The sequence below is a fragment of the Pongo pygmaeus genome, chromosome 15 (assembly GCF_028885625.2).
Source record: "Pongo pygmaeus isolate AG05252 chromosome 15, NHGRI_mPonPyg2-v2.0_pri, whole genome shotgun sequence".
In the NCBI taxonomy this organism is placed as follows: domain Eukaryota; kingdom Metazoa; phylum Chordata; class Mammalia; order Primates; family Hominidae; genus Pongo; species Pongo pygmaeus.
In genome coordinates, this window is record NC_072388.2 from 91,580,381 (window position 1) to 91,602,272 (window position 21,892).

At 47.1% G+C, this 21,892-nt stretch overlaps 1 protein-coding gene across 2 annotated transcripts in view; it reads left to right on the forward strand.

Annotated features, from left to right (window-relative positions):
- RIN3 (Ras and Rab interactor 3) overlaps positions 1 to 21,892 on the forward strand; it is a 174,540-nt gene that overhangs the window by 21,089 nt on the left and 131,559 nt on the right. Inside the window, exons 1-2 of one of the 2 annotated variants that reach the window (XM_054448275.2) lie at positions 16,375 to 16,394; positions 20,662 to 20,866. In XM_054448275.2, coding sequence (XP_054304250.2) covers positions 20,711 to 20,866 — 156 coding nt within the window. In that variant the 5' untranslated portion in view covers positions 16,375 to 16,394; positions 20,662 to 20,710. Of the gene's footprint in view, positions 1 to 16,374; positions 16,395 to 20,661; positions 20,867 to 21,892 lie in introns of those variants that run through there. The other variant, XM_054448274.2, reaches the window with a different exon arrangement.

The following is a 21,892-nucleotide window of genomic DNA, read 5'->3' on the forward strand; positions in this document are numbered from 1 at the left end:
AAAAAAGAAGAAAGAAAGAAAGTATATGGACAAGTGAGGAGAGGTTGGAATGAGTTTGTTCCTTAGGGACAGAGGTCCTTCCCCTGAGTTTGTCCAGGGCAGCCAAGGGGCAGCCAGGCAGGGGGTCTTTGGTGATCCTCTCAAATCCCTACACCTTCTACTATCTTGTGTGTGAGAGGCTCTGACAAGCACATTGATCTGGGAAGACTCATGCCTGGGTGTCTATTCTCCCATTTTTATTGTTCCCCCGAAGTCTTCACCTGTTATTTTTTTATTGTCATTATAATACACATTTATTGCAAAATTTGGAGTGTACAGAAAAGTGCAAAGAAGGAGAAAGAAATCACTTCATCTCAGGATGAACCACCACAGCTGTGTCAGTTTCCACTCACACCTGCAGAATAGGAGAGCTCTGGTTCTTCCGCATCCTCCCCAGGCCTTGGTAGTGTCAGCCTCCATCGTGACACCCATGGGATGGGCTCTTGCTGTTCAATTTACGATTCCCTGATCCTTATGCTGTTGAGAATCTTTTCACATGCTCACAGCCATGTGGAGATTCACTGTAAGAAGCGCTAGGTCAAGCCTCTTGCTTATTTCCCTATTCATTGTCTTGTCTTGTCTTTATCGGTGTGTACAATGTGGTTATGAGCCCTTTGTTGGGTGTGTGTGTGAAAATATCTTCTCCCACTCAGGGCTTGTGCTTTCATTCTTTTTTTTCTTTTGTTTTGAGACAGGATCTCGCTCTGTCGCCCAGACTGGAGTGCAGTGGTATGATCTTGGCTCACTGCAGCCTCCGCCTCCTGGGCGAGCTTTCATTCTCCTAATGATGTCTTGATGAACAGGAAGTCTTTGTTTTACTGCATTCAATTTTATCAGTCCTTTCTTTTAAGATTGGCGGGTGTGGGTATGTGCGTGCATGCACGTGCATACTGTTTAAGAAGTCTCTCTACTATCAGATTATGAAGACATTCTTTACTTTCTTCTAGAAGCTTTTTTGTTTTACCGTCCACCTTTAAATTAGGACACAGTCTACCTGGAACTGAGTTGTTTTTTTTTTTTTTTTTAAGACAGGGTCTCGCTCTGTCGCCCAGGCTGGATTTCAGTGGCGTGACCTCGGCTCACCGCAACCTCCATCTCCTGGGTTCAAGCGATTCTCCTGCCTGAGCCTTCTGAGTAGCTGGGATTACAGGCACGTGCCACCACACCTGGCTACTTTTTTTTGTATTTTTTAGTAGAGACCGGGTTTCACCATGTTGGTCAGGCTGGAACTGATTTTTTAAGTTGTGAAGAAGGGACCAGGCTTCATTTTTCCCTCAGTTGGATACCCAGTTGTTCAACACCCTTTATTGACAAGACTGTCTTTTCCTCATGTGCTACTATTGCAGCTGTGCAGAAATCAGGTGACTGTAAATGTGCGGCTCTATTTCTGGACTTTTCTGTTCCACTGACCTGTGTGTCTGTCCCTGCACTAATGCCACGCCATCTTAATCACTTCGGCTTTATCATAAGCCTTGATATCCTGCAGAACAACTAATAACCCCTCTTCAGGTGCAGCCTGGATCTTCTCAGCCCCTTTCATCTCCCTCTGCCTTTTCACACGACACCTTTGGGATTCTAACGGGGATCGCATTGATTCTGTAGACCGTTTGTGTAGAATTGATAGCTTGACAGTGTTGTCTTCCATGCCATGGACAAGATCTGTCCTTCCATCTCTCCATTCGTCTATTGTGTATCTGTGATGTGTAATGTTTATATCATAAGCACTCATCAGTAGGCATTTGGCAATGATTAGAAACATAGATTATTGACTCAAAAAACTGCCAGGGTTCAGCCGGGAGCAGTGGCTCACATCTGTAATCCCAGCACTTTGGGAGGCTGAGGTGGGCAGATCACGAGGTCAAGAGATCGAGATCATCCTGGCCAACATGGTGAAACCCTGTCTCTACTAAAACTACAAAAATTAGCTAGGCATGGTGGTGGGCACCTGTAGTCCCAGCTACTCAGGAGGCTGAAGCAGGAGAATCACTTGAACCCGGGAGGTGGAGGTTGCAGTGAGCTGAGATCGCGCCACTGCACTCCAGCCTGGCGACAGAGCAAGACTCCATCTCAGAAAAAAAAAAAAAAAAAAAAGAAACTGCCAGGGTTCATATCCCAGCTCTGCCACTTGCTAATTCTGTAGCCCTAGTGATTATGTCTCGGTTTCTTCCTCTCTAAAATGAGAATGATAACCAGAGTAACCTTATAGCATTCTTTCAAAGGATTAAATTGGTTCATGTATGTTAACCAGCAACAGCAATGCATGGCACACAGTAAATGGTAAACTCTGGAAACATAATTTATTTCTGAGTAGGTAATATGCTCATAGGATTTAAAATATATATATATAACGAAAAAGATGTACAGTGAAGAGGTCTTCCCACCTGGTCCCTTCATGTCCCTGTTTATACCCCTTCCTGAAACTAGTTTCCTGTGTCTTCTTCCAGAGTTTCTTTATGCAAATACAAATAATTATTCTTTTTCTTTCCAACAAGGGAGTACAGTATACATACTGGTTTATATGTATGTAAGTGGTTAATATCTCCTTAACCACTTAGTGGTTGGGTTGTTTCATATGGTACTAATATTTCCTACATTGCTTTTGTCCTTCAACCACACACCCACCCTAGGAATCTTTCCATGTCAGTACACAGAAGGCATTCTCATGATTCTTCTTACAGTTGTATAGTATTCCATTCATTTCCCTGGTCCCTTATGGATGGACATTTAGGTTGTTTCCAGTCTTTTCTCCATTACAGACAATGCTCCCCTGAATCCAGTGAGTACTTTTGTCTGGGCATCATTTTGCATATACGCAACTGTACGTATAAGTTCCCACGATTGCTGGGTCAAGGGGCCTATGCGTTTGCAATTGTGATAGAAGTTACTGAATTGCCCTCCATGAAGGCTGTACTAATTTATGCTTCCACCAGCTATAAGTGAGTGCCTTAGGGACTTTTTTTTTGGAGACAGAGTCTTCCTCTGTCGCCCAGGCTGAAGTGCAGTGGCACAATCTCGGCTCACTGCAGCCTCTGCCCCTCCGCCACCAGGTTCCAGAGATTCTCCTGCCTCAGCCTCCTGGGTAGCTGGGATTACAGGTGCACGCCACCACACCTGGCTAATTTTTTTTTTTTTTGAGACAGAGACTTGCTCTGTCACCCAGGCTGGAGCACAGTGGTGCGACCTTGGCCCACTGCAGCCTCCGACTCCTGGGTTCAAGTGATTCCCCTGCCTCAGCCCCCCAAGTAGCTGGGACTACAGGCGCCAGCCACCACACCTAGCTTTTTTGTATTTTTAGTAGAGACGGGGTTTCACCAGGTTGGCCAGGATGGTCTCAGTCTCTTGACCTCGTGATCCACCTGCCTCGGCCTCCCAAAGTGCTGGGATTACAGGCGTGAGCCACCACACCCGGCCACACCTGGCTAATTTTTGTATTTTTAGTAGAGACAGGGTTTTGCCAGGTTGGCCAGGCTGGTCTCAAACTCCTGACCTAGGTGATCCGCCTGCCTTGACCTCCCAAAGTGCTGGGATTACAGGCGTAAGCCACCATGCCTGGCCCTTAGGGACTATTTTTAATGGCTGTATATTATTCCATAGTTTGTATGAGGCTGAACATCCCAAATTGCTTTCTTTATAGGTCAAAAATGGTTGGATGTTGCCAGTTTCATATGGTACTAATATTTCCTTAACCACTCCATTGTTGAACACTTTTTCTTGAGCCCTTATTCCATGCCGGGCTTGGGCACACAGTGGTAGATGCCCCAGACACTGGAACACAAAGCTTGAGTTTGGGGGAGACCAGCATGTTACAGGCAATATTGTTTGATTGTTTCTAGTTTTCCACAACTGCAAGTCACGTGGCAGTGAACATCTTTGTCTGTTAAGCTTCATTTGCATTTTAAAAGTATCTCTTTGAGATCTATTCTAGAAGGGAAATGGCCTACACTGTGCGGTCTTAGCCAGAACAAGAGCGCAGAGTTCTCTAAATATGCCTGCACACAGCCCAGCTCAGTGCCACATATGAATACTCTTAAGGGAAACTTTATTTTTCAAAGTTTCAAGTTGTTTTAATTGTTTTTTGAGTAGGCGATATAGTCACACGGTTCAAATTCCAAAGGTACAAAAGGGTTCATATCCCAGCTCTGCCACTTGCTAATTCTGTAGCCCTAGTGATTATGTCTCGGTTTCTTCTTTTCTCCATTACAGACAATGCTCCCCTGTGCAGGGGAGGGCCCCCTTCCCACCCTGTCCCCCAGCCTCCCAGGCCCCCTCCCAGGGGTCTGTCCTTGCAGAGATGGCCTCAGCTCCTCCCAGTATATGTGACAGGTATGCTCAGGGCCTGCCCGTTGCCCTTGGTGACCTGGTTCTTGTGTCCTTGCTGCCCCCAGCTTCAGTCCCAGCCAAGATATTGGCCCCTAAATCCTGTCTTCTCCAGTAACTATCTCCATGTTCAGTGAAGTTTCTGGGGATCTTGGGGTGGGGGAATGTCAGCTGCTCTTTCATATGACTGTTATTGTAATTATTATTACGTTAAGCCCAGAGTGGGGTCTGGGCCCATAGTAAGTGCTGAATAAATACTTACTGGGCGAATGAATGGTGGATACTAACATCACTGAATGCTTGCTGGACTCCAGGCACTATCCTGAACTCTTTATAGCAAACTCATCAGGTAGTCATGCTTATCTTTCCCATTTTAAATATAGGCAAGTTGAGGCAAAGAGAGGCTGAGTCACTTGTGAAGCCACCGAGCTGGGATTCTAACCCAGCCTGCCTGGTTCTCAAGCCCTTGCTTAAACCACGAGGCTGCATAGCTCTGGTTGATGACTGAAGGCCAAATTGCATGCAGTACCAGGGACAGGATTGGTACCGTCACCTGTGAGCTCGGGCCTAGCGGGAGTGGACAGACCTGCCCAGGACAGGTGGTGGGGTCAGCAGGACAGGCAGGCTGATTCAGCTGAGACCTGGATGACCCAGATAGGCAGAGTGGCTAGGACCTTTGAACCAAAGAAGATTCCAGAGGCAGGGAGGGTGGAGGAACTCAGTCCAGGTTCCTAGGAGGCTGGAGGTGTACAGGGTTCGCAAGAGCAGAGCCCAAGGAGAAGACAGAGCAGCTGGGACTAGAGGCCCAACAAAGCAAAGCCATGAGCCGTCAACCACAGTGGCTGAGCACGGGCCTGGGATGGGCCTGGCGTGATGGGAGCCACCACCAGAAGGGCCTGGGGCTGAATCTGGCTGCCTCTGCCGGCTCTACCAGGTCTCCACACTTTGCGGTCAGCGTGGGCAGGTGGAGCCCAGTAGGGACAGCGGGGCACCTAGCTGGAGTCAGGAAGGCAAGACTGGTAGCTGGAGAGTGCTGGACACACACTAAGTGACAGAAGGCCTGCAGCGCACACAGATGTGGAAAGTTTGAAGGCCTCTGACCTGCCAGACCCCTTGATGTGGGCTGTGATGTGTGAGCTGAGGCAGTCTGGCCTGCTCTCAGCGCTTCCGAGGTCCGGAAGACCTGCCTAAACTGACTTCCCCTGCTAGAGGCTGTGGGCAGGGGCCCATAGAGCCTGTCCCCTGTTCCTGGGGCTGACCCACCGAGGGTCAGGGGCCTTAGGCTGCACTCTATTCCCCACCTCCTAATGGAAGGTCTTTTGGTTTCCCAAGGGAGGAGAAGAAACCCAGGGAACTTTCTCACAAGATTTTCCAGACACTGTTCTTGGAGCCACAAGCATCTGTGAGAACCTGCCAGGGCCCTATACAGTTATTTAGCCCCTGGAAATAGGCTGGAGGCATTTGTTGAGTGTTTGTGCTTTGTGCATGTGTGAGAGATCCTAGTTCTGAAACTGCTACTTCTCTTCCATCCCCACGGGACCTCCATGGTCAGCCTGGAACTGTGTTTTTGTTTCTGTATGCACCAAAGCCTGGGCCAGAGGTGGAACTAGGAAGCAGCTGTGGCTCAGCTTCACACACGTCTAGGAAGAAGGATCTGGCAGACACAAAGCCATGGAGAAGCCAGCCTGGCCGCCTGCCTTCTCCCAGGCTGTTCACTGGGGCAGGGCCAGCCTGGCTTGGAAGAGAAACCTTCAGGTGGCAGCTAGCCAAGGGTTGGTTGAGTCACAGAACTGCAGAATTCATAATGCTGGAAGGAACCTTAGTCCTTGGTCTGGTCCATGCTCAGGAAATACCTAGCACAGCTGCTGCTGCTCTCCCAGGCAGAGCCCGTGGCAGACATCACTAGTAGATCCCTGCATTCTTTCAGTCGAGCCCTCAACATAACAGTCTAGGCAGCTGCTGTCAGTCAACTGGGGTTCACATGGGAAGTTCCACCTACTTGCCATCCCAGATCTGATCCAACCTACTGTTTGTATTAAGAGGCTGCTGAACCTGGAGAAGGAAAGTGAGTTGCCCAAAGTCACATAGTAAACAACAGAACCAGACAGTGTCATTTCCTTTATATCATGCCCATTCTTGTAATGGTTACAGCATTTGCCATGTTACTACCCATCTCATAAACCCTTGTTATCTCCATTCATCTCCACAATGTGATTCCACCCTCCAAATCCAAATTAATTTCCCAAAAGCATTGTGGAGCTACGGAAAAACTGATGTTAGGTCATGTTAATACAAGTAGAGTATCTAGTTTTAGAGAGGTGATGGTCACACTTCTTTCTGTGCTGCTCAGGGCACACCTGGGTATTGTTTCTATTTGGGACTCCACATTTCAGAAGTGCAAAGAAAGAAGGATACTCATTATACTCAGAAGGATAAAAGCAGTATGATGAGGAGGCTCAGAACCACTCCTTATTTTATGGTCAATTGATTTTTGACAAGGCTGCCAAAACAATTCAATGGAGAAAGAATCATCTTTCAACAAATGGTGCTGGAACAATGTGGGATATCCATGTGCAAAAGAATAAAGTCAGACCCCTACCTCATGCCATACATAAAAACTAACTCAAAATAGGACAAAGACCTAAATGTAAGAACTGAAATGATGGGCAAATTTTCATGATCTAAGACTAGGTAATGGTTTCTTAGGTATGACACCAAAACCACAAGCAACAAAAGAAAAACTAGACAAATTGGACTTCTTAGATTAAAACTTTTATGTTTCAAAGGACACCCTCAAGAAAGTAGAAATGCAGTCCATAGAATGGGAGAAAATATTTGCAAATCATATATCTGATAAGGGACTTATATCCAGAACATATTAAAAATTTACAACTCAGTAATAGAAGACCCAATTCAAAAATAGGTAAAGGATCTGAATAAACATTTCTCCAGGGAAGATATACGAATGGCCAATAATGGGCCAGGCATGGTGGCTTATGCCTGTAATCCCAACATTTTGGAAAGCTGAGGCAGGAGAATTGCTTGAGTCTAGGAGTTTGAGACCAGCCTGGGCAACATAGACCCTGTCTGTACAAAAAATAAAAAATTAGCCAGGTGTGGTGGCACATGCCTGTGGTCCCAGCTACTTGGGAGGCTAAGGTGGGAGGATCACTTGAGCCTGGGAGGTCAAGGCTGTAGTGAGCCACGATCACACCACTGCACTCCAGCCTAGTTGACAGAGCGAGACCCTGTCTCAAAAAAAAAAAAAAAAGGCCAAAACTGAACAGATGCTCAATGTCAATAGCCACCATAGAACTGCAAATCAAAACCACAATGAGATACTACTTCACAACCAATAGGATGGCTGTAATCAAAAAGACAGACAATAACAAGCGTTGGAAAGGTGCTGGAGAAATTAGAACCCTCATATGCTGCTGGTGGGAATGTAAAATGATGTAGCCACTTTGGAACACAGTCTGGTAGCTCCTCAAAATACTAAACACAGAATTACCATATAATCCAGCAATTCCACACCTAGATACACACCCAAGACAACTGAAAACATAGGTTCCATACAAAAACTTGCACATGAATATTAGCAGCATTATTCGTAATGTCTCCAAATTGGAAACTACTCAAATGTTAGCTGATGAATGGATAAGTCAAATGTGGTATCTCCATACAATGGGATATTGCTTGGCAATAAAAAGAAATGAAACATTGATGTAGAAGTACTGATAAATTCCACTAGCTGCTACTACATGGATGAACCTTGAAAACATGATGCCAAGTGAAAGCCAGACACAAAAGACGACATAGTGTATGCCTGTGTTTGTAGGAAATGTCCAGAATAGGCAAATCTATAAAGACAGAAAGATTAGTGGTTGCCTCGGGCTAGAGGGAAGGGGGCAGGGCCGGGGAGGAGTGACTGCTCATGAGTAAGGGGTTTCTTTGTGGGGTGATGAATATGTACTAAAACTGATTGTGGTGGTGGTTGCACAACTCTGTGACTGTGTTAAAAACCACTGAATTGGATTCTTTAAATGCTGTTAAAAAACGAACCGCCCTATCTGGAAATTCTTGGAGACACCCAGCTCAGCGTCAACCACAGTTGACGAACCTTCCCTCTGGGTTGCTGTGTGGAAGCCTGGGGCTGTTCCAGCTGCAAAACAGAAGACTCTAGGGCGGTAGATGCACAAGCCATCTTCACATAGTTTAGAGGCTTTATAGGGGGTGGGGGGAAGTAGTCCTCATGGACCTATAAAATGTAGAAAAAGCAACAAGAGGAAACACTTCAGGGGAATGGATTTCATCTCAATAGAAATTGAGAATTGCTTCTCAGAATGGGTTGCCTGGTGAGGTAGCTAGCTCACGTGATTAAAGGTCTTCAAACAGATACAACTGCTGCTTGCTAGGGATGGTGGAGAGGGAACTGAAGTGTTAGGGTTAGGCTCTCAAAAGCCTATTGTTAACTATCCAGAAATTTTGCTAGCGAGGTGCAAACCTTTAGAGAGCTTGACCTTAGCACTGGTGGGAGCATTTACACCCCACACCCTGGAAACTGGCAATTGCTACACATCAAGGCTTTTGCTTTTTTAAAAAAAATCTTGGCTCGCTGCAACCTCCAATTCCGGGGTTCAAGAAATTTTTCTCCCTCAGCCTCTCAAGTAGCTGGGATTACAGGCGCCAGCCACCACACCCAGCTAATTTTTTAATTTTTAGTAGAGACGGGATTTCACTATGTTGGCCAGGCTGGAAGGCTTTTGCTCTTTATTTACTTATTCATTGTCCTAGACAGGTGTTTTATTGGCACACCTCTGATCCAAACCAGATACTCCAACAGGTATCTCTGCGTGCTCACCTGCCTCCTAACAGTCTCAGATCCACCTCCCTGCCCAGTGGGAATTCCTTCTCCACTCTGTCCCATGTCTAATTCAGCCCTAGCTTCCTCCATGAACTGTTCGTGAAGCCTCCCCACCCCCCCATCTCATTTGGTAGTTACCATTTGCTAAAAGTCAGCTGTGGGCTGGGTTCTTTAGTTACACTGTCCCATTCAATCCTCACGCAATCCTTGAGTTGAGTGGCAGAGTCTCCCTGCTTTACACAAGAGGACTCTGAGGCTCAAAGAGGTAGAGGAGCTCAGGAGGATCACAGGCCCTATCTAGCCTGAAGCCTGTACCTGTTCATCACACTATGGAATGAGGAGTGAGGAGTTCTCCCAGCCCCAAATGCCTGCAGGCCACACCGCACTCTTCCCGCCTACATCTACACCTGGAACCAGGAAATTCAGAGTAAGATGTCCTCTGGCATCAGCTGTTCTTTGGCTCCAATGACCTTCTCTGGCTTCTGCTCTGGTGGCTTGTGACAGCTGTGGGCGGAGGGGGGGGTGGTCCCAAAAAGTCCCCTGGGGCTGATTCTTTGGATGGCCAGTTGAATCTATTCCCGGGGCTAGACTCATCTTGATGACCTTCCGGCATGGGACTCTCCGGCTTCTGAACTGACTTTAAAATACCAAGAAAAAACAGCTGGAGTGTTCATGGGGACAGGGCACTGGCAGAAGGAACAGGCCTGGGTGCCTGGGCTGTGCTCCACTCCACATTTCCTCGACTTGTGGCATGCTCTGGGACCCGGGGGGTATGTGTGTGTATACATGTGAGCTTTTTTTTTGTTTAAATTAAATATCAAGTGTAGAGAAGTCTAGAGAACAACATTGCAATGCCCTGTGCACCCATAATTCAGCTTTGTTAATTCCTATCACTTTGCCATGTTTGCTTCAGATCTTTTTGTTTGGTTTAATAAATAAATCATTGCAGAACTGGTTGAAACCTCCTTCGCACCCCTCCCTGATCCTATTTTTCTCCTCAGTTCAAGGGCAGCCATCTTCCTGAGTTTGGTGTGTGCATGTATCCACAAACAGGATACAGAACTGTGGTGTGTGTTTTTTTATACTTTACATAAATGTTTTCATTCCTTCCATAATTTGCTTATTTCACTCATTAGGGTTGATTTTTTTGTTTGATTGCTTTTTAAAACGTTTTCTTTTAACTTTCTGTTTTTTGTTTTTTGTTTTTGTTTTTTTTGAGACGGAGTCTTTCTCTGTCACTCAGGCTGGAGTGCAGTGGCACAATCTCCACTCACTGCAAGCTCTGCTTCCCGGGTTCACGCCATTCTCCTGCCTCAGCCTCCCGAGTAGGTGGGACTACAGGCGCCTGCCACCATGCCTGGCTAATTTTTTTGTATTTTTAGTTGAGACGGGGTTTCACTGTGTTAGCTAGGATGGTCTTGATCTCCTGACCTCATGATCCACCGGCCTCGGCCTCCCAAACTGTTGAGATTACAGGCGTGAGCCACCGCGCCCGGCCTAACTTTCTGTTTTGACATGATTTCAGACTTGCAGAACAGTTACAGGAATAGTACAGTGAATTCTTGTCTGTACACTCCTTTCGCCAGATTCATCAATTATTAACATTTTGTCACTTTTGCTTGTTTGCACTCTTTCTTTCTCCCTATTTTTTTTCTTCTTTTTCTTTTTGTTTTTTGAAATGGGGTCTCACTCTGTCACTGAGGCTGGAGTGCAGTGGTACGATCACTGCTCACTGCAGCCTCAATCTCCCCGGGCTCAGGTGATCCTCCCAACTCAGCTTCCTGAGTAGCTGGGACTACAGGCATGCACCACCACACCTGGCCTCTAATTTTTTTCTAAACGATTTGAGAGTAAGTTGCAGACATTTTATCTCTTTACCCCACATACTTCAGTGGGTATTTCTCAAGGACAAGGATCAAAATCAGGAAATTAACATTCATGCAATAAACAGAATTTTGAGATTTAACCATCTGTGTAGCATTGATTCTGGCCCTTTTTTTTTCTTTTTCTTTTTTTCTTTTTTTTGTTTTTTTGTTTTTTTGAGATGTAGTCTTGCTTTGTTCCCCAGGCCAGAGTGCAGTGGCATGATCTCGGCTCACTGCAGCCTCTGCTTCCCGGGTTTAAGTGATTCTCCTGCCTCAGCCTCCCTAGTAGCTGGGATTACAGGCACCCGCCACCACACCTGGCTAATTTTTATATTTTTAGTAGAGACGGGGTTTCACCATGTTGGCCAAGCTGGTCTCGAACTCCTGACCTCAAATGATCCACCTACCTCGGCTTCCCAAAGTGCTGGGATTATAGGCTTAAGCCACTGCACCTGGCCCCTGGCCCTTTTCTTTTATTGATAAATAATAGGTGTACATATTTTGGGGGAACATATGATCTTCTGACACATTCATATAATGTATCAGAATCAAATCAGGGGGATTGGGATATCCATCACCTTAAATGTTTATCTTTATGCTGGGAACATTTGAACTATTCTCTACTTGCTGTTTTGAAGTATACAATAGATTAATGTTTACTATAGCCACTCCACTGATTTACTGCATTTCCTGCCCTTTAACAGCTGTGTGATTGTCCAGGGTGGACTGAGTCACAGCTTTATTTATCCATTCTCCCGTGGTGCCATTGGCTTTCCCCATTTTCTCCATGTAGTAAATGCTGCAGCAGCAGTGGCCATCTGTAAACACGTAAACGCGGGTGTTCAGGGAGTGGGGCTGCTGGAATCTGGGCTCCAGCATTTCTTCTCTTTTAAATTTTGATAGATTGTTATGATAGTGGGCGCAACTGTTTTCATTCTCTGGGGAGCTTTGCCCCCCGCCCCCAGCCTCAGACCATTCCTCCTGCGGTAACAAGTGAGAAGCAGTTGGGGTGAGTAGGACCTGTTTGGGGGAATGAGATGTCCCCGGTGGACTAGGTTGGCCAGCATCCCCAAAGCAACAGGTGTCCCTGGGAGAGACAGGGCACGACCACATGTGTGGTTGCTACATCCAGAAAAACGTGACCTATTAGAAGTGTTAACATGGGCCAGGTATTACCAGCTCCATTGTACAGATAAGAAAACTGTTTATTTAAGATGATTTTTATTTATTTTATTATTATTACTACTGAGACAGGGTCTTGCTCTGTCACCCAGGCTGGAGTGCAGTGGTGTGAACACAGCTCACTGCAGCCTCAACCTCCTAGGTTCAAGCGATCCTCCTGCCTCAGCCTTCCGAGTAGATGGGACCATAGGTGCACACCACTGTGTCCAGCTGATTATTTTAATTTTTTGTAGAGTTAGTGTCTCACCATGTTGCCCAAGCTGGTCTCAAACTCCTCAACTCTAGCAGTCCTCCCACCTTAGCCTCCCAAAGTGCTGAGATTACAGGCGTGAGTCACTGTGCCTGGCCTATTTAAGATGATTGTTTTCTTTTTTTGTGACAGAGTCTTGCTGTGTCACCCAGGCTGGAGTGCTGTGGCACAGTCTCAACTCACTGCAACCTCTGCCTCCCTGGTTCAAGGGTTTCTCCTGCCTCAACCTTCCAGGTAGCTGGGATTACAGGCATGTGCAGCCGTACCCAGCTAATTTTTTTATTTTTAGTAGAGACGGGGTTTCACCATGTTGGCCAGGCTAGTCTCAAACTCCTGACCTCAGGTGATCTGCCCGCCTCGGCCTACCAAAGTGCTGGGATTACAGGCATGAGTCACTGCACCTGACCTATTAAGATGATTTTAAATCATGTTAGCAATGCATAATTATTATAAAAATTTGAAACAAACCCCCTTAACTTCTCTGAAATAACTCTAATGACATCTTACATAGCCTTCTGGAAATTATTTCTATGTATATTTCTATGTCACTGTGTATGTTTGTGTGTATTCCCAAGTGGAATAATGAACATTATTGAATACCCTTTCTTTGCCAGGATACGTAAACATGAAATTTTTTTTTAAACTTTCAAGAGCTGGAAGAGTAGAGTGGTTAGAAGCATAGACTCTGGAGCCAGATTGCCAGGGTTTGAATCCCAGTTCTGCCACTTATTGGCATGTGACCTTTGGTGAATTATTTAACCTCTCTGTGCCTCTGTGTCTTCATCTTTACATGAGACCACTAGGGGTAGGGTAGGTATATTTGGTTCCTAGGGCTGCAGTAGCAAGTTACCACTAATTTTGCAGCTTAAAGCAGCAGAAATTTATTTTCTTGTGATTCTCAAGGCCAGAAATCCAAAACCAAGGTTTCAGCTGGGCAGGTTCCATTTGGAGGCTCTAAGGGAGGATCCGTCCCATGCGTCTTCCCTGGCTCCTGGTAGTGGCTGTCTACCTCTGGCACTCCTTGGCTTGGGGCATCATAACTCCAGTCTCTGCCTCTGCCTTCACACGGACCTCACCTGTGTCTCTCCTTCTTATAGGGACACCTCTCATTGGAGTTAGGGCCCACTCTAAATTTAGGATGATCTCATCTCAGTAGCCCTAAATTATATCTGCAAAGAAAAAGATCCTTTTTCCAAATAAGGTCACATGTACAAGTACTGGGTTAGGATTTGGACAGATCTTCTCCTGGGACACAATTCAACATCTGAGGTTGAATCAGGCAGGTGTGAGGATGACTGAATTAACAGGACTTGGGGGCCCACAGTGGGCACTGTATGGTGTGGACTATGAGTACATGAAACAGGCAAGTTGCTGCCCTTGCTGGCATCACCAGGGCTCCTTCCCTCCCACGCCGGCCCCGCACTCCCTCTGTGTACTCATGGTGCTTTGTCTGGAGGGACTGTGCCATCCTGTAACATTTATCACCAGAGCCACACTGGCTTCTACTGGCCCGAAAGCCCTCTAAGGCCAGGGACCAGGCCTCTCCATTCCTGTAGACCCCCTTTGTCTTGTTGAAGCTGGGAGGCCACGCTGCCTTGGGTCAGGATAGTAGGTGGGGTAGTGACGGCCTTTTCCGGTCCTCCCTTTCCGTCACACTCTCCCACCTCCCGCCCCCTGGCGTGTTCTGGCCAAGTCTATACAGGAAGGCCTCGGTTCCCACCGTGAGGCTGCATTGGAACTCTCTGAGCTGCTTCCTGGGGCTGACATAGGCAGCCCAAAGCCGGCACCCTGTGGAGCTGGGAAACTTCTGCGCCTTTCCTCTACCCCTAATAGGCAGCATCTAGCCAGGGCCCCACACCCCAAGCTGCCATACTCACCGCTGTGTCCCCACACTTGGTCAGCCCCTTGGGCTAGCTATCCACCCTGGAGCGGAGCTTCCCTCTTCTACCCCCCAGGCTGAATAGGCCTGAATGTAGACACAGGCACCATGCCCAGGAGCTGGGCACACTCAAGGCCAATTCCCGCCCCCCTTTAGGGAGCTGGGTGAGAAAATCCCCATAGAAGCTGAGAGGTTAAGTCCTGCAGCCCAGGGGCTGGGTTTTCCTGAGTGTCTGCTGGCACTGCGTCTGGCAGGGCGGTCTGGGTGGGTGTCGGCGGCAGCCATAGGATCAGAAGCCTGTGGGCCTGCTGCTCTGAGCTCATTGCTCTATTCCCCGTGAGTGGGAGAACAACCTGTTGTGGAGCAATTTCTCTTTCTGGTGGAGCAGCTCCAAAGCTTCCAAGGCTCTAACAATGCCTTTCATTGTCCAAGGTCCCTGGTTCTGCCTTTGCAGGGTTCTTAGCGGAGTGGGAGTTCAGCTGGTGAGAGGGAGGGCGTGGGTGTCAGAGTGGCTGGCTCTGCCAACAGACGGCTGATCCGAGGCTGGGTGGGCTTAGCGACGGTTCCTGGCAGTTGGAGCTGCTGTGGCCAGTCCAGTTGATAGGCGCCATCACAGCTGTAAAACAAAGCCTGCGTGTCACCCACTCTGGGCACTTCCATCTTTGCCATCTTGCCTCAAGTCACGTCAATCAAATGTGCTTAGTCCCAAAATCAAGGTTTTAAAGTGAGAGAACTGTAGCAGGAAGAGGAAGAGAAGCGTTATAACTCGGGTTGGAGGGTTGGAAAAACTGTAACATTTACTGAATAGTGTGTCAGGCACTGTGCTAAGTAGTTGACAACTCATGAAATTTTCCCAGTAACCCTCTTAAATAAAGACAATTATGTTGTTTTTACTTATTTTTATTTTTGTTTAGTTTTATTTATTTATTTATTCATTTTGAGACAGGGTCTTGTTCTGTTACCCAGGTTGGAATGCAATGAGGTGATCTCAGCTCACTGCAGCCTCCGCCTCCAGGCTCAAGCAATCCTCCTACCTTAGCCTCCTGAGTATCTGGGACTACATGGGGCACACGCCATCATGCCTGGCTAATTTTTCAAAAATTTTTTGTAGAGATGTGGTCTCACTATATTTCCCAGGCTGGTCTCAAACTCCTGGGCTCAAACAACCTTCCTGCCTTAGCCTTAATCCCAAAATGTTTGGATTACAGGCGTGAGCCACAGCACCCAGCTTATTATGTTTTCACAGGTGATTAAACTGAAGCCCAGAGAGGTGAAGTATTAATAACTGGCCAGAGGTCATACAGCCTGCATTCAAACCCAAGACTTCTAATACAGCAGGCAGGCTTCATCTGAAGGGGACTTAAGGGATGGGGAGAACTGTTTTCCCAGTAGTTCACTATTAAAAATTTACAAGATACAGAAGACTTGAAAGAACTTTGCAGTAAACACCCATACACCCACCAGTAACCCTCAATGTTTTTCTCTATCTGTTTTGTTACATATCTTTACATATCCATGAATGCACCTTACTTTTTAATGTATTTCATAGGAATTTGCAGACCACCCCCTGAATGTTAGCATGACTAGAGTTAACTAGAGTTCAGTATTTAGTTAGGATTATCTTTTATAGTTTTGGTATAAAATTTGCATGTGGTAAAAGTGAATGCATGCATCTAAGTGTACTGTTTGAACTTCATATAAATGGATTCATGCCATATGTACTTTTTTGCATTTGGCTTCCTTGACTCAGCATAATGCTTCTGAGATTCATTCACGTGGTTGTGCGTGTGGGTAATTCCCTTTTATTGCTGACTAGTGGCCCGTTGTGTGGACATGCCACAGTTTGTTTATCCATTCTGCTGCTGATGGACACTGGAACCAGGTGGTATTGAGCTATTAGGAGGAGAGCTGCTTTGACATTTGTGTGCAAGTCTTTCTGGACGTATACTGTCATTTCCCTCGGGTATATACCTAGGAGTGGAGTCGCCGGGCCGTAGGGTAGGTATATGTTTAGATTTATTAAAAAGTGCCATATCTTTGTCTAAAGTGCTCGTTCTAATGTATGTTCTCCCCAAGAGTACACTAGCATTCTGATTATTTCCCATTCTCACCACTATGTGATGTTGTCAGTCATTTTAATTTTAGCCATTCTAGTGGTTGTGCCGTGGTATCACATTGTGGTTTTAATTTGCATTTCCCTAATGACTAATGACTTTGAGCATTTTTTCATCTGCTTGTTGTCCATTTGTATGTCTTCTTCTTTGAAGTATCTGTTCAAATCTCTTGCCCATTTTAAAAATTGATTTGCTTGCTCTCTGTTGGATATATGTTTTCCAGATATTTTTCCCCCAGCCTGATGGGCAGAAGTTTTAAATTGTGATGCAGTCTAACTTATCTATTTTTTCTTTTATGATCATTGCTTTCTGTGTCTGGTCTAATACTTTTGCCTACCAGTTGGAAAGAATCTTGGGAGGAAGAAATAGACCCTGAAGGAGGTGTAGGTGGACAGAGCAGCATGAGCGTGGGCTTCGGGTGGAGAAGTGCATGTTCTGTTGGGTGATGGAGAGGAGCCCTTTGTAGGGGGTGTCTGGGGTTGAGGGGCAGAGGCCCAGAAAGGGAATGCCTTAAACATGAGGGGACTGGACTGGATTCTTTAGGCAGTGGAATCCATTGCAAGTTTTAGAGCAGGAAGGGATGTGATCACAAGACAGTGAAATGTACAGTCCTCGTGATGTTGGAGCTGGGGCAGAGTTTCCACTCAGTCAGTCACCCTGAGAGCAGCAGCCTGGTGCTTCAGGATGCAGGTGGGGCTGCCGGGCTGGGAAGCAGGTTTATCTCTGTGGATTCCTGCAGACCCTCCTGGGCCCTGAGACCACCCAGGTCCCCCCAGATCTTCATGGGCCCATTTATTCTTGCCAAGGAAGCCTGAGTGCTGGGCTAAGCATGTAGCTAGCTGGAAGCCCAGCCCCTTCCCCCAGCCCTGGGGAGTGCTTATACATGTGGATTTAGGGCCGATGTTCCCCATGGCTCCAGATGCTCATGGGGCCCTCCCCCGACCCCCTCTGCCCTCACCTCCTGCCACTCTCACCCTTCTCTCATTGTCCCTCCTTGCACTTGCTCCGGGAGCAGGAATTGGAGGCTTGGGAGTTTGCTCTTCCTTCTGCCTGGAAATCTCTTCACCAGATACCTGCAGCCAGGCATTTATTTCACAGTCACCTTTTCTGGGTATCTTCCCTGGCCACCCAGTTTGGAACTGTCCCCCATCCCGGGGACCCTTTCCTCTTCCTCTTTGGCGGTATAACCATCTAACATCCTCTAGTCACCCATTTGCCTTGTTTATTGCCCCTCTCTTCCCCTAGAATGTAAATACCATGAAGGTTTTGGGTTTTTTTTTTTTAACTCTTTTGTTCACTGCTCTAACCTGTGCCTGGAACAGCATTTGACATTGGCAGGTCTACAGAAACTAAGCACTGCCCGAGTGAATGAGAGGCCCACTCCCTTATTACTCCCAGAACCTCTCTGTTTGATCACAGCTTTGGTTCTGCAGGTAAAAAAAAAAAAAAAAAATGGGGATGAGCCCAGGTCACGCCTAGGGCCACCCAGCAAATGGAGGAAGCTTCCTTCTCCCCGTCCCTATTGCACAGATGAGGAAACAGACCTTGAGAGGGAAAGGACTTGGCCAAGTGCTAAGCCATAGTTTGTGGCAAAGAAGAAATGAAGGCGATTGCCCTCACTCCCTGCTATTGAAAGTCCTAATTGCCCTGGGGGAGGCTGGGGCCCAAGCAGGGATGTTTAAGGATGATTATAGCATCTTTTGGTGCCAGAACATATCTTTGTGTTTCCAAGTGGGGTTGGAGGAGCCTGCAGCCCAGGGGTTTCTTTTCTTTTCTGGGAAATTCAGACCTCCATCATTTTAACTTTTCCCAGACGAGATGCTGGCACCACACTCAGGGCCTGGGAAGTGGTTACATCAGTATCAGCCAGGCAGCCCTGGCCTTGAGCTCTAAATGAGACTGTTCGGCCCCAATTCCATAGCCTGTGGACTTCCACAGAGCCATCCTACCCCGCCCCTACCAGCCCCAGGATTCCTGCCATTCCCCGGGACACTCATATTTTCCTGGTGACGTGGCTCCTTCTTCTAGGTAGGCTGCAGGCTGTGGGCCGAAAGGGGAAATCCACAGGCAGCCGGGAGCACACACAACATTCGTGAGAGTCAGGGCTCCCCGGAGGATGTGGGAGGGAATTTTCTCCCTGGGTACAGACTTCACACTGACCTTCACACACCCCTCCTCATGACAGGCAGTCCCAGTCAGTTCTCTCGAAAACCACTACTCAAAATTCACAACACTGCTGCCCCTGTTTAATCCAGCGCTGCCTGACCCCTCCACCACCCTGAGAACCCCCAGGACCCCCACAGCACTGCCTTCAGGGGTGGTTCCACTTTCCTGTGCCCTTTTACAGGGCTTACCCTGACCTCGTCCCCCGCCTCCCCTAAGGGGCTCCTTACAGCACATGCCCTGGATGCTTCTGGAACCAATGCCAACCTTGATCCCTGGTACCCCCGGGCAACATCACAGAGACACAGGGCAAGATGGAAGGCACCACCCACAGCTTCGTGGCTTTCTGAGTACCCTCATCTGTCTGATTAAGGTTTTCACCCCTGCAGGTACCTTGAGAGACTTGGTGCCTTAGAATGCACACAGACCTTCCGACCCACCCAACTCAGGATGTGAGGCTCCGAGATGTTGTTCCTCCTTTTCTGGAATCAAAACCAGCCTGTGTGTGTTGGGATGGGGAAGGCAAACATGAGGGTCTTGGGGAGGGTCTGGAATCTCTTAAACCAGACAGAACTGTGAACAGTAGGCAGTGCCCATTTCCCAGCGAAGCCCTCAGTTTGACTTTGCTGTTTCTTGGGTCTGTGATCCTCGTTCCCCCACCATGCTGTGTTGACACATCCTCATTCTGGGGGGCTCAGGCACTGTTGACTGGGAAGGGGTAAGAAGGAACTTTCTAGAACTGTCCTATATCAGCACCATCCAATGGAAATCTAATGCAAGCCACATATGTCATTTTATATATTCTAGCAGCCATATTAAAACAGGCAAAGTAATTTTAATAAATTTTATTTAACCTGACACATTTAAAATATTATCTTGCTGGGCACGATTGTTCACACCTGTAATCCCAGTACTTTGGGAGGCTGAGGTGGGTGGGTCACTTGAGGTCAGGAGTTTGAGACCAGTCTGGCCAACATGGTGAAACCCTCTCTCTACTAAAAAAATACAAAAATTAGACGGGCATGGTGGTGCGTGCCTGTAATCCCAGCTACTCGGGAGGCTGAAGCAGGAGAATCGCTTGAACCCAAGAGGCGGAGGCTGCAGTAAGCTGAGATCACGCCACTGCATTCCAGCCCGGGTGACAGAGCAAGAATCTGTCTCAAAAAAAAATTATACCGACTTGTAAACAATAAAAATATTAATAAGCTATTTTATATTCTTTTTATCACAGTAAGTTTGAAATCCTGTGTATATTTTGTGCTTACAGCACTTGTCAATTCAGACAAGCCACTTCTGGCTAGTGGCTACAACAGCACAGATCTCTCTATCTTGATTTGGGTGGTAGTTACACAGGTGTAGACATATGTAAAAATGTGGCTAGCTGTACACTCAAGATGTGTGCATTTTACTGCGTGTGTTACTCTTTAAAAGTTTTTAAAAAGCCTCTTCAAGGCTCTGCTCAAATGCTACTCGTTTTCCTGAACCCATCCTGGGTTGCAGTTAGCTGCTTCTGTTGTACTGTGCTTCTATTAGATTTATACTTGTACTATAGCTGTGTCTTGCCATTTCCTCACAGACTTGAGTCTTGGGTCTCACAGACCCAAGAAACAACAAAATCAAACTGAGGGGTTCACTGGGAAGTGGGCACTGCCTACTGTTGACAGTTCCGTCTGGTTTAAGAGATCCCAGACCCTCCCCAAGACCCTCACGTTTGCCTACCCCATCCCAACACACACAGGCTGGTTTTGATTCCAGAAAAGGAGGAACAACATCTCGGAGCCTCACATCCTGAGTCGGGTGGGCTGACGTGTGTTTCCTACAAGCACCCTAAGATGAAGACCATGGTTTGTTGATTTTTTTTAATTCCCCAAAGGGCCACTGACTACCTCATGCTGAATAAGTAAGCGTGGCTGAATGGAATCCCCAGGTGTTGTAAACCTTCTCTGGGCTGGCTGCAGGATGGCTGATCATTGAATTCTGTTTTTCAGTCCGGTTCCAGTTGTTGGCAAAGGAGAGGAAGAGGAAGAGGAAGATGGCATGCGGCTTTGTCTGCCAGCCACCCCAAAGAACTGCCTTCCTCGCCGCCGGGGCATCAGCATCCTGGAGAAGCTCATCAAAACATGCCCAGTGTGGCTGCAGCTGAGTCTGGGCCAGGCAGAGGTGGCCAGGATCCTGCACCGGGTGGTGGCCGGGGTGAGTGGGGGCGTCTCCCACTTGGTAGGCACACACACCTGTGAGGAACTCAGGCGTGCTCCACACCTGCCCTGGCTCCCATAGGGAAGCAGCTACCATGCAGATGACTGCATGTTTATTTCCCTTTCCTACATTTGTCAGCTTTTTCACCACAATTTTTTCCCAGAACACAGGCATGGGGGGCTGGTGAGAGGCCTGGTTTCTTCTTTGGGGAGCAGGTGTTTGTGGCTGGAGAGCAGGGAGTGGGTGGCTTGCAGGCTCTCGGGGCATTTGGGCACCTGAGAGGCAGGACTGATGCAGTCAGGAAGACCATGCTGGCCTGCTCTGACTTTGAGAGCTCAGCCAGGCATCCAGGGTCCAGAGAATGTCAATCAGAGCCAGGGTAAAAAAATGGCTTTATGCTCCCTGTTTTACATATGCAAATAAGGGGCTGTGTGATGGAGTCAAAAGATGTTTTGGAGGTCAAGCTCTGTGAGCTGGGCACGCGGCTTAAATTTTCTAAGCCTCACTTTTGTTGCTTTGAAATAGGGGCATTCACACCACCCCTGAGGCTCTTGTTCCTATTGCATGGGAAGATAGATGATGGATGGATGGACAGACAGATGGATGGACAGACAGACAGATGGAGAGATAGATGGATGGACATATGGACATACAGACAGATAGACAACAGATAAGTGGGTGATAGATGATGAAATATGAGTCAGAGCTCATCATTTGTTCCTTTCACCTCCCACACACATTTTCTCCTATACGCTGCTTCCTTTTAAAAACAACTTGAATTTGTTTAATTACGAAAGTGATACACATATGTGTTCATTATTTAACAAAAACCCAAGCTGGACAGACGTGTAAAAAGTAAAGATCTTTTCCACCTACTGTAACCAAACTCACTCCCCAGAAGTGTTTTCTTTTTTTAATTGAGATGAAATTCACATAATATAAAATTTGCCATTTAAAAGTATACAGTTCAGTGGCATTTAGTACAGACACAATGTGGTACAACCACCACCTCTATCTATCTAG